A 13668-nucleotide genomic window follows, 5' to 3' on the forward strand; every position below is an offset into this window, starting at 1 on the left:
GTTGCTTATTTGTTTATTACCGCCACTATTCGCACACTGTTTTTTCTGGAAAATATGTTGTCAATTAACTACGATTGGCTATTATTGAATACAGCCGAAGTTATTCTGCTGCATTTGGCAAGTTTCCCATTGCGGCTGTGCACGTTTTATGCTAACGGCCGCTGTCAAATAATATAATTTTTCTTTTTGTACGCATTATACATGCATTGGGTTCCAATACTCCTTCGTTCTAAAACCATTCAACATTTTTTATCCAAATAGATAGGAGGGCCTGAATAGGTCAGTTGGTAGAGATGTCTTTGTGGTGCCTAACGATGAAGATGTCTCTTGTTAGGTAAACAGCAGGTTGAACGTGTTTGTAAATTGTTTGTTGTTTAACACTGCACTGAGCAGTATTCGAGCTATATCTTGGCTGTCTGTAAATAATCAAGTCAGGACCATGCAATCAAGTGATTGATGTCATGAGCATCAATCTATCTGTTTAGTATGTATTTATTGATTTTTTCAGCCTTGTCTAGTTTCCTACAATACAAAGATGGTTTGATGGCAGGTGATGGTTTGATCACTTCTATGCTTCTCCTGGCCGATCTAGGCCAATACATGGGGGACCCATGAAGATCCAGGGTAGAATAGGTCATCAGCAACCCATGCTTCTCCTGAGATGTGACTAACGGGATTGCGTGGTCAGGCTTGCTGACTTGGTTGATGCATGTCATATCCAAATTGTGTGGATCAATGCTCAATATGTCAATCACTGGATTGTCTGGTCCAGACTCGATTATTTACAGACTGCCTTCATATAGCTGAAAAAGATTGCTGGATGAGGTGTTAAACATTAAGCAACAAAACAAACATGTTTTGCTTCCTAAATTGAACCATGTAAACGTTGGGTGTGTTTTTGATGGTTTTTAAAAAAAATAAATTCTATCATATGCTGATAGACTGCAGGTTTCATTTTTGTCCTAACATTGTGCTAATATTTTGTTCACTGAACATTTGTGTATTTGTTCAAAGGCCCCCTTTGCATTGAGGTTATTGATGCGCAACATCTTTATGAGTCATAAATTGTCAATGTGTTCTATGCCACACTCCACACTAGGCTGGTTCAAGAACATCACAAAGCGTCAGTGTGCGTTATAATTGCATTTCCAGCCAACCGTTGACTGCACCACACAAGCTGTGCTTTCACACAACAGTTACATGCAGCTTGGTTTCACGCCTGTTCTGTTAAAGAAGCACAACCCTTGCTGTGACAAGTCAGTTCAAGTGTTTTGTTTTGTTGCACAGAGTCTGGACTTGAAGAAGCCCCAGCAGAACTTCACCTCCGATCAGCTGGACAGCATGGCTCTCAAGTACTACAGCCCCGAGATCCACCGCGCTGCCTTCGCCCTGCCCCACCATGCCAGAAAAGTAGGGCTTGTAACATCTCAGTATGCGTGTGCACCTGCTGCACAGTTGTACAGTTGGTAGTAAATATACAGTTTGTCTTGGTAATAGGTTTCCACTGTTGCCCTGTAACAAGTATGCACTGTTGCCCAGGTTACAAGTTTGCACTGCTGCCAAGGTGGAAACTGGTTAATGTTTCTCCTGGTAACAAGTGTGAATAGTTGCCCTGGTAACATGTATGCACTGTTGCCCAGGTTACACGTATGCACTGTTGCCCTGGTAACAAGTATGCACTGTTGCCCAGGTTACAAGTATGCACTGTTGTCCAGGTAACAAGTATGCACAGCTGCCATGGTGGAAACTGATTAACGTTTCTCCTGGTAACAAGTGTGAATTGTTGCCCTGGAAACAAGTGTGAGTTGTTGCCCTGGTAACCAGTATGCACTGCTGCTATGGTGGAAACTGGTTAATGTTTCTCCTGGTAACAAGTATGAATTGCTAACAGGCATCCACCGTTGCCCTGTTAACAAGTATGCGCTTTTGCCCTTGTAGGAAGTATCCACTGTTGCCCTGGTAAGACATATGCCCTGTTGCCCTGGTAAGACATATGCCCTGTTGCCCTGGAAAGACATATGCCCTGTTGCCCTGGAAAGACATCTGCACTGTCGCCCTGGTAAGACATATGCCCTGTTGCCCTGGAAAGACATCTGCACTGTTGCCCTTAAACTGATACCATCCCTGTGCAGTTGTAAACATTTTCTCAAGAAAGAGTGTATTCTTTGAAGATTTAGCCATGTGTTTCTTGACAGGAAACAGCTGAAGGACATTCAGAGATTTTATGATCAAAATTCAACTCTCAGGCGGTATATATACCAGAGTTACAGATAAGCTGCGTATTTGCGTAAATATATCCCCCAAAAATATTCAAAACCCAATTATTTTCAATTAACATGCGTACAGAAATGCATGCATTAAATTAAAAACTCAAATGTATAAAAACAACATGTGTACAACAGAGCTAATTTCCGAAACACAATTACAAGCTAATTTACATTCAGAATCAGGCCTTTATTTAGAACCGTTATATACATCTGAAACATCATTTCAGTTTTTTGAAACCTTAAAATGTTCACTCATTTTGGGAAAAACCCAATAGTGATGAATATATGAGTGAAAAACTATTGGTTACCCAATGAAAAATGTAATAAGAGAAATAAAGTAGAAAAGGATAGCAAGGATATACCTATATAATATAGTAACATAAATTGCATCATTGTTCGAGTCACAAATAACAAGAATCAAGTACAGTTTTCACTTATATACAATAGTAGTTATTTGATAAAAAATAATTTCAAATGCTTTTGGCTACCTACACTATTGGCCCAACTTTATTGGCCCCAAAATTTAAACTTTGAGGCCTGGCCGTACATAATTGATATGTAAAGGGATTTCTAGTGGAACTCAATGATGCCTATGCATGACACTTCGGACAGGAACTTCGCTAATAAATGCCGAAACTTGTTGAACAAATTTGGAACAGATTTCTACATAAAATTCACAAAGGAACAAAGTTCAACACTCCTCAGTTTTTTAAGATAAGATGATGGAACTTTGGGGACTGACCTATATTACAGTGACACACACACGGATCAATTCCAAGGCTTTCATTCATGTCACCTTACCATACTAAGCATAGTATTCCATATTGTCTAGACAGGAGAGTATGTTCTATTGTGTCTAGTGATAGTATGAGGAAAGAACATTTAAAAGAATTAAAAGAAAAAAAGCTTTATGAAAGCGACTTTGTTACCTGATTATAGTTACCTCAGACCTCCAAACTCAACCTCTAAGGATGTCAAAAACGTTTTAATGTTAGTGTCGATGTTGATCCTAAAGTACTCACGGAAATGAAAAAAACCTGTTTTTCTCAATTTAAAAATCGACACAAAGTGTTACATAGCTGTAAATACAAAATACCAAAACAACTCGAAAAGTACTAGTCTGGATTTGCTAGTTTGATCTTAGTGAACAATACAAAATGTACTTTACAGGAGGTAATTCGGCACTTTCAACATTCAAAAATAAAATTAAGTCCAAATTGACATAGCAGAAACAGACTATAGGCATTATGCACCTGTTCTCACCTGCCATCAAGGTGTCATAGGTCACCTTGATCTACTTACTCCTGGTTATGCCCTGTTTCACAATAGTCTGTTTTATTCACATTTATACACACTTTTACGTGTAAAAAGGCATAAAAACATTTGATACGCTGAATTTGTGCCACGACCCAATTAGTACTAATTTAGTTGTTTGAATATTTACATATTTTGTATATTAACTGCATTTATTTAAGATCTGAGGTCGAAAAAACTGTTTTTTTTTTATTTCCGTGAGTACTTTAACCATAGTTCTACGTCTGTCTTACCACAAAATTTACCCATTTTAAACCTTATCCCAAAAATGGAAAAACTGTTATCCAAAAGTTACATAAGAAACAGCTTACAAATCTGACACAACTGTTAATATTCTCTAAATTCGTGAGTTATGTGATTAAAGCATTCGCTCGCCACGCCAAAGACCTAGGTTTGATTTCCCCACATGGGTGCAATGTGCGAAGCCCATTTCTGGTGTCCCTCATTGTGATATTGCTGGAATATTGTTAAAAGCAGCGTAAAACCATACTCACTTATTCAACTGAGTGATGTGGTGATTCACGCTGCTGCATGTAAAAGCAATTGAAGGATCATCTGTGCACATAAAAATGATAAAACAATTTCTGCTATAAAAAATCTGAAAATTGTAATTATTTTATAGGTTATTATAAGTAATTATAAGTATTTTGGAAAAAAGGGAAGTATGCATGAATTTGCACAGCGTGGAAACAGCGATTTACAGTTATGTACAAGCTTAATATTGACATGGATAAGTTGTTACAAAATAAAGAAAACAGGTTCATTAGTCTGTTTTTGCTGAAGTTAAATTCTCGAGTATAAAACGTCATGATTATCTCCCTTGTTCCCGTGGTAATGCCCTGTGACGTCATAGTTCTGTGATGTTTTAACACATGGCCATGCATTATCCGGTATGTATGGCCTGAAGAGGCTCATTGGAGCTGTAAGTGCTCATCTTTAGTAGAATAATAAAATGATGCGGCATATACCATATAAGGTATGTTAGATTTACAGGAAGTGTAGCTAATGCAACAACAGACCGCCTACTTTGTCTAGTGGTAGAGCGTCCGCCCGGAGAGGGAAGGTCCGGGGTTCGATCCCAAGCCGCGTCATACCAAAAGACGTTAAAAGATGGTACTTGTTGTTACCCTGTCTGGCGCTCGGCGTCAAGGGGCTAAAACAAGGACTGGTCAGCTCGGAGTCAGTATACTGTGTCTGAGTGGGGTATTCATGTTAAACTGCGGCATGGTTTTCTCAGTGAGCTAGCACTATAAATCGGCATCAGTCCGGACTAGTACAAGCAGCCACACATACATGTGCATGCACGGCGCTATATAAGTGCAATAATCTCGGACGCGAGGTTAACCCATTTCACCTCACCTAATGCAACAACATCGTTGAAATATTAAAGCCTATCTCTCATCATTTCTGGGCCTCCATTAGCCGCCATGTTTGGAACCTCGTTCAAAGAATAAGCAACCCACGATGAGAGGAAATAGGGTATTTCATGTGATCTTTTGTTTCTTGCAGGCCCTGCAGGAAGTGCTTGACACATGAGGAACTTGGCACATCCCAGGAACCGGTTGCTATGGTGATTGAGCGTACACATGTTGGTGTAATACTGCTTTAACAGCTTCGGCAAGGCATCACAATCCCACAGCAGCCATTTGTGCAACTTAATATTTCCCTTGCTTACATAAATGTTTACTAAATGTTTACTGAATATTTGTTTACTAAATGTTTACTAAATGTTTCTTTTAGTGACACACATGTCTCACTTAATATAGTAATTAATTCTGGGGTTTTATTGAAGTTTTATTGATCATATGATGACAAGTGGGTGTGAGGCTCTTGTGATTTACTGCACAGCTATTTATTATGGTTACCATGGAAATCCATAGCTGACGGTTCAGAATGTTCTAAAATTAGTGCGATCATATGAGTTATTACGAACTGATATCTTTAATGCACATTGATATTATATGTTCAGTCCCATTATATGTTCCACAGGATAAGTGTATCATGGAATAAGTGTGTAATCTAACTCTGCCCTGTGTCCATAATAAAACTATTCACACGATTGAGATGGCATTGTTAACAGAGCACGTAAAAAAGCTGAAGGAGGATTTAGTGCAGTAAAAGCCTACTTTCAAATGGTAATAACCGTATTCGACGTAATAAGCGCCCGGGCGCTCTCAAAATTAGACATAGGGGGCTCTTATTAGAATATTATTTTGGTGAAAAAAACAGAGTTGAAAGATAAATTTCGTGGTTTATGCTGACAGCCTGAAATGTTTATATACAAGAGATGCATTTTTCCAGAATTTAAATGCCCATAATTAAGGGTGCATATAACACACGAGTGCATATTATAGACAAATAAATAAGTCTTGTGTACATTGATCAATCGGAAGGGGTGCTAATTGGTATTGTTCACTAGCCAATATATTAGCAAATATCGCCGTGGGTGCTTATTAGAGCAGGGCATATTGAGATGTTGGGACTTGAGATGAGGGTTAGTCAAGAATTGGAGGGTAGGAGGGGCAGATGCTCAGTACTAAAGGAAGTTCTTTAGTTTGAGAAGGTCCATTATAGTTATTATACAGATTACTGAGAACTTGTGACTGAAATGAGTGAAAAACGTGTCTATCGTCATTCCTATGCAAGCTCATCTTCCCAAGGCAAGGGAGTTAACTGACTGTGAAAGTCCTGCATTTCTGGAATTATATTTTGGCTGCACTAACAGGTCTATGCTTTGTCCAATCAAAACCACGTTACTACTCAACGTCTAGTTCGTACACAACATGGCGAGTTTCGGTCTTTATGATTTGGAGAGCATGAGTACCGTCACCTGGGCATCCACAGATATTTCTCAAATCTTTTCATGTTTTAAATCAAGCTGCTCAAGTGATATGATGCACTTAGTGAGGTAAGACTTGTTTACGGTTTTATTACAATAAAGATCTTTTTTATCAATGAAATCGTCTTCACTGCCGCCATTTTGATATGAGAGATGGAATCTGATTGGTCAATAGGTGGGACATAGAAGGGACGTAACTTGTAATAGCCATTGGTGGCACTACGTTTCAGCCTAAGTATTCCAGCCTAGTTCAGCAAGCGTGGAAACTGGACTTTTATAGTCAGTGGCGCCCTTTACTCAGGAAGATGGTACAAGCGGGGAGGATATTCACTTGGAGTTATGATAGTGTCAAGAATAGCATCATTCATTTGCCTGGTTGAATGGCCAGATCAAACACACTGCCAGAATTACATGTACCACATTCAGTGCCTATGGAGGTAGAGGGTTCAGCAAGAAGGTTCAGGGTGTGTAGAGCAGGCTGTGTAGAGCAGGCTGGGAGACTGGGGGTGAGTGTTGTTGCATCCCACAATGGTGCTGGCTTGAAGAATGGTGTTGTCGTGTGTCAGTTAGCAGCCACTGAAATCATCTGGAGAATTTGTCCAAGGTTCAGAATACCTGGGTTTCAGATAATGTTTTAGGTGTTTGAGTATTTACTAAATCTTATGATTCACATGGGGTGGTCGGGTAGCCTAGTGGTTAAAGCGTTCGCTCGTCACGCCGAAGACCCTGGTTCGATTCCTTACATGGGAACAATGTGTTGAGCCCATTTCTGGTGTCCCCTGTCATGATATAGCTGGAATATTGCTAAAAGCGGCTTAAAACCATACTCACTCACTCACTATGATTCACATTGGGTGTTTGATAGTTTTCTTTTGGTATTGAATATTTAACTCCCTTGGATCCAGTCTATTTGAATTTTTAAACCTATCAATAGACATCTTAAAATGCTGTTTCAGATATCTTCTAGTGTTCTTCTGTTCGTGTACTGCCCTAAATGTAACTGATGTCACGTAAGCTCAAAACAGCCATACAAGAGTCAGTTGTATATTGATGTATTGGTGATGCCTTCATTTGATCAGTAAACAAAGATGAGTAAAGATATTTATGTACACAAGCTTAAAGGGCTACTTTGGGTAATTCCGCACAGCATTGTTTTACTATTGGGTTTTATTATATTGTTTAAGCATATTTGAATGCAAGAAAAACTCCAAATTATTTGGGTTATGGTGGTTTATTATGCATATTTTAAGGAAATACACAGCTTATCTGGAGCTCTGGAATACTTCTGGGTCAAATAGTCCTTTAGTTCGAGTAGTGTTAATCACTGTAACAATTTTCATACCCTCATTTCTTACCTTGTTCCATGATATCGTTTGATCAAGTGATGTATTGATACAGTATTATGATAATACATTAATGTATCATTGGAATGTTGGTGCATTGTATAACTTTGTTCCAGAATAATTGTATCGATACAGTATTATAATAATACATTTATGTATCATTGGAATGTTGGTGCACCGTGTAACTTTGTACCAGGATAACTGTATCGTTTGATCAAGTGATGTATCGATACAGTATTATAATAATACATTTATGTATCATTTGAATGTTGGTGCATTGTATAACTTTGTACCAGGATAATTGTATCATTTGATCCAGTGATGTACAGATACAGTATAATACATCTATTTATCACTGCAATGTTGGTGCATTGTATTACCTTGTTCAATGATATGTGTATCGTTTTATCAGATGATGTACCGATACAAGATGATACATGTATGTCAAAGTTTGGACTAGCTGTTCACTACTGTATGATTTGTCAAATGTTCAATCGTATATACAAAACCTATCTAGCAGCTGTTCAGTTAATATCTGTGAAGTACTTATTGGCACATGTATAATATTGTGCATTATATCATGACCTTACTATCGAGATAAACATCATATTGCATCAATATTACCATTAGGGGCTTGGATATTGGTGAAATTATATTCAGTGTTCTCTCTTAGCATCATAAAGCATTAGGGGGCACAGGTGGCCCAGTTGTCTAAGGCGCGGCGATTCACTGTGCAGAGTTGCGTCCCTTGGGCACACCAGAAACCTTTGATAGTGGGTTCGAATCCCCATAGACCCTGATTATGTTTCTAGGGTTGCCAGCACCATACCCGTGCTCGTGGGTTTCACCGAAGTGGTAAACATCTGAGACCTGCATCACTTCGGGCTCTCCTCCCACATTAAGCTGACATGCCATGATATAACTGGAATACTGTTAAAAGCAGCTTTAAATCCAATGGGCTCACTCACTCACTCACTCACTCACTCACTCACTCACTCACTCACTCACTACAATTGGTCCATTGTTTCATTGTTTGCAAGAGGCCCATAACTCAGTGACGTCTTATCAGTACATAGTCAGAAACAATTGAAGATGATGTCATCCATTGTTCTTAATATGACAAAAATATTATGTGACGCTGCTCCAACAAGAGACAGGCCGACCAAAGAAAACCTGCAGAGAGCAACCAAACTATGGAATATGTACACACTTTAAATAAAATAGCCACACAAATTACAACAAGACACAATCCCCACTCTTGGGAGGTACGGACGTCTAGTGCCACGATTGTCGTATTTCATGGTTGAGTATGGGAGTTACGGACGTCTTAGCGCTACAACTGTCATTAGCATAGTTGAGAATGGGAGTTACGGACGTCTTAGTGATACGACTGTAGTAATTCATAGTTGAGTGTGCGAGTTATGGACATCTTAGCGCTACGACTGTCGTATGTCATAGTTGAGTATGCGAGTTATGGACATCTTAGCGCTATGACTGTCGTATGTCATAGTTGAGTATGGGAGTTACAGACATCTTATCGCTACGACTGTCGTATGTCATAGTTGAGTATGGGAGTTCAGGATGTCTTAGTGTTATGACAGTTGTGTGTCATAGTTGAGTATGGCAGTTACGGACATCTTAAAGCTACGACTGTCGTATGTCATAGTTGAGTATGGCAGTTACAGACGTCTTATCGCTATGACTGTCGTATGTCATAGTTGAGTATGGGAGCTTTTGATGTCTTAGCGATATGACAGTTGTATTTCATAATTGAGCATGGATGTTATGGACGTCTTAGCACTATGACTGTCATATGTCATAGTTGAGTATGGGAGTTACAGACGTCTTATTGCTATGATTGTCGTATGTCATAGTTGAGTATGGGTGTAACTGACGTCTTTGTAATATGACAGTTGTGTGTCATAGTTGAGTATGGCAGTTACGGACATCTTCAAGCTACGACAGTTGTGTGTCATAGTTGAGTATGGCAGTTACGGACATCTTAAAGCTACGACTGTCGTATGTCATAGTTGAGTATGGCAGTTACAGACGTCTTATCGCTATGATTGTCGTATGTCATAGTTGAGTATGGGTGTAACTGACGTCTTTGTAATATGACAGTTGTATGTCATAGTTAAGTATGGAAGTTACCGACATCTTAAAGCTACGACTGTCGTATGTCATAGTCGAGTATGGGACTTACGGTTGTCCTAGTGATAAGATGGCTTTATGGAACTGGGCCGTGGCTCTATAACAATAATGATTATAATAATGTGCATATTTATAATGCACCAAATCAACACCCTAAGGCATGCTCAAAATTCTACATTCTACCCCGGTCAATGGATCAGTGTGCACTCGATTTTCATTCTCATTCCCCTGGGGAGTATACAATCATGGGGTGGAATACAGAGTGAAATGCTGTTTACCAAATGTGATAGTTGGAATGTTTTGAAGATGGTCTGGTTTGTGACATATCCCTGTGCAGATGTCGACATCAATGTCATTCAATTCAGATCTTTCGCTCCTTTACATTACCTCTCTGCATGAAGATCTGACAACACATTCATGGGAGATCTAGTGAGGTGAACCTTCTAATCAGCCTATCTATGTTAAGGAAGCATCCAGAACAGCATATTTCTATTCCTGATCTCAAAAATGAACTTAAAGGACCAGTTCCAAATATTAATAATAAAGGCAGTGCCTACAATATTGTGAAAATTTTATACGCCCTGTTGTTTCTGAGAGCCCTGTACTGTAATGGAAGTACCATCAAATGAATGTTTGTGTTCTGTATGAATTTTGTTTTGTTAAAATCGATATTTCTGAAGTCATGTGGTGAAGATCGACAGAAAGTGGAATTGGTTCAGAAATCTGAAATCTGCTTAGAACATACACATCTTGCATTTAGATTTGGCAGTCTATGTTTACTCAGGGTTCAGATGACACGACCTTCCATGGGTCTTCATGCAGTGACGTATCGTAAAGATTTTGAGTTTTAATGGTTTCTAACATGAGCAGTCTTATTAAAAATCAGATCATAGTTCTTGCTAACGCTAAACAAAGATCTGAATATACCCCAATCACTTCACGTCAGACTGACCTTGTGCAAACTTTGACCGACCAATGGAATGACTGACAAGAAGTCGACTAAACCAATCAGAAGGCAGATTTCTTGTGCCTTATTGCACTAATTTCAAATTTCAAACATATTTTGACAAATTCTCAATTAAGAATATGAAACCTGAACAAAAGAACATTCTGGAATGGCTAATAGATAGTCTAGATTGTATGGATTGTCGTTAAGCCCCTAACTATCGTTTGGAATACCCCATGTTAAGGTTTTCGAGGTTGCATGATTAGAAATCACATTCCGACTGTCACTTTCATGATCTGGAAAGCGATGCTCTGATTGGTCGGATTAAAGGACATTCTGACGTGACCCCTAATGGGATGTCCTCAGATCTTTGTTTAGCGGTAGCGAAAACAAGGATCCGATTATAATGAGATTGTAACATGAGAGATCTTTGGAATAATTGTTCATGCAATGTCACCAAAACATGCCTGCATGTTTATGTTGTATAACTCTTGTTATGGATATTTCTCAAACTTCTTTTAATATTGTTATGACTCTGTTTACCTGTTGAGATGTAAGGCGTACAATTTGGTCGAAAATTTGAAGCTTGCCAGACTGTGTGTCATGATATATGCTCTTTGTTATTTGCATTGTGTTTTACAAATGTATTTTTATTTCAATTTTTAAGGCAATACCCTTTTAGCTGTTTAAGATGTGTGTAAATTTACCTGTATTCTCATTGTTGTGACAAGTACATCGTCATGATGTAGGAGTTTGTGTTGTTGCGTTTCTTGTTGTTATGTTCATAATAATCAGCAAGATTTCTCATACACTTTTGTTACATAGCTGTTTCCGATATGTTTTCACTGTGAAAAACATGCTACCATTTTTATACATTGTCTTCGTTAAAACAATTGATTTAATGGGTTTTTTTTCAATTTTGAATACAGCAATTGGTACTTTTTACAATTTTGAATAGAGACTGTGTACATATGCCTATTGTACGGAGATAATTAAACAATAAAAGTCATCCATATTTATCGTTGTACCAGCCTTTGAATATTTTCCAGATGAACTCCTTAATTGTCCAGGGCATTGTGGTAAATAACTTGCCATCACAGATTCGTTTTGAGTCTGGTTTGAATGACACGATGCTACAAGTAACCATCAAATCAAATTATACAGTTTTGTCAAGGCTGTGACCATATCACTGGAATTGATTTGGGCTTGTCTCCACGACAAGTTGGAATGAATCGTAGCAAAAGGACTTCTCTTCCTTGCGTTAATACCGGTACTCAGGATACCATCTTTTCCAACATAAGGTTAGTTTAGAAATTCTTATTATTATTTTTGGGGGGAGCCTTGTGGTTAACGCACTCGCTCGTCATACTGAAGACCTGGGTTTGATTCCCTCTTTGGTACCATATGTGAAGCCCAATTCTCTGATTTTGCTGTAATATTGCTAGAAGTCCATAAAACCTCACCCACTCACTCACTCTGATTCTTTGCATCACATATACTTTCACTAGGTCTGTTGATGTAGATTATGCTGAATTTCAGAAGACTTCATTCTGATTAGGTGTAGAATTCAAATTCTTTCAGAAAACCTATTTTTTTGGTTGTTGAATTCAAGTTCATGAAATTCTGTTGGAAATGAGAAACTCTGTGCTAAGTTGGTGCTAACTGTGCTAACTGGAGATGGTGTCATTACTTCGAAACCTGGTGGGGGCATGGGTGGCCCAGTTGTCTAAGGCACCGCGGTTCGCTGTGCAGAGTTGCGTCCCTTGGGCACGCCAGAAACCTATGATTGTGGGTTCGAAATGCCCAGATTATGTTTCTAGGTATTTCAGCACCATACCTGCGCTTGTGGGTTTCACAAAAGTGGTAAACGTCTGAGACCTGCATCAATTAGGGCTTTCCCCCCACATTAAGCTGACATGCAGCAATATAACTGGAATACTGTTAAAAGTGGTGTTAAAACAAACTCACTCACTCTCCTATGGTAATTGAATCTAGGGATGCCTTAAACCTTTAAGTTTTATCTTAGGGTTATGACAAAGACCCCTTGACGTTCCTACTTAATTTAAGATACTGCACCTGCTTGATCATTGTGGATCTATCTATGTGCAGTGATAGGAGAATGGAGATTAAAACACTTATTTCTTCAGTGTGTGCATACTATGACCTATTTCTTTGTACAAAGGGCACATTTTTCTTTTGTCTTGGTTTGTTAATCAGCTGACCCTAAACTATGAGAAATTTCATACCGGGTAAAACAAAAAACATTGTGTTTATTCCCAGTTTTCATAATCATCAATGTAAGAAGTTGCCAAGCAATTACCGTAAATCTTTCTGCCCTCACACTTAACTGAGAAGTATTTCAATGTATTATATTTTTTTAAACTTTCCAGACTGAGATTAAATTTTACCCCAAGACCCCGGTTATTCGTTAACCTAGATAAAATAATATAGGCTTGAACTTGAGTCGTACATTCCAGGTCCTGAGTGTGTGCATGTGTTTTATGCTATTTCTAATGTGGGCATTTTGAAACCTTTTCACACCAGTGAATTTTAAATAATGTATATTTGTCACATGTGTTACTGGTCTTACAACGACCTATATGTATGATTCATTTGTCATCAATATATCTGTTTGTTTGTTTTCTCTGAAAACAGAGAAATGGTGTATGTCAATGTTTTCAGACGAAGACATGTATATTTGTGTTGTGCCTGAACGGTTATAAACAGATAATGTGATCAATAAAAGTCATATTTTATAACTTATCCTATCTCACACTGCATTTCTTCCTTCTTTCGAATCATGTGGAA

The 13668-nt window shown here is 38.5% G+C and overlaps 1 protein-coding gene across 2 annotated transcripts in view; it reads left to right on the forward strand.

Moving 5' to 3' along the window:
• Nucleotides 1–5894, forward strand: part of LOC139477376 (spermidine synthase-like) — a 47077-nt gene extending 41183 nt beyond the window's left edge. The window contains exons 8-9 of one of the 2 annotated variants that reach the window (XM_071259934.1): nucleotides 1288–1410; nucleotides 5091–5894. In XM_071259934.1, the coding sequence (XP_071116035.1) occupies nucleotides 1288–1410; nucleotides 5091–5117 (150 nt within the window). In that variant the 3' untranslated portion in view covers nucleotides 5118–5894. The remainder of the gene's footprint in view (nucleotides 1–1287; nucleotides 1411–5090) is intronic. The other variant, XM_071259935.1, reaches the window with a different exon arrangement.
• Nucleotides 5895–13668: the final 7774 nt, after the last annotated feature.

The sequence above is a fragment of the Haliotis cracherodii genome, unplaced genomic scaffold (genome assembly GCF_022045235.1).
Source record: "Haliotis cracherodii isolate W230 unplaced genomic scaffold, xgHalCrac1.p SCAF_33, whole genome shotgun sequence".
Taxonomy (NCBI): Eukaryota; Metazoa; Mollusca; class Gastropoda; order Lepetellida; family Haliotidae; genus Haliotis; species Haliotis cracherodii.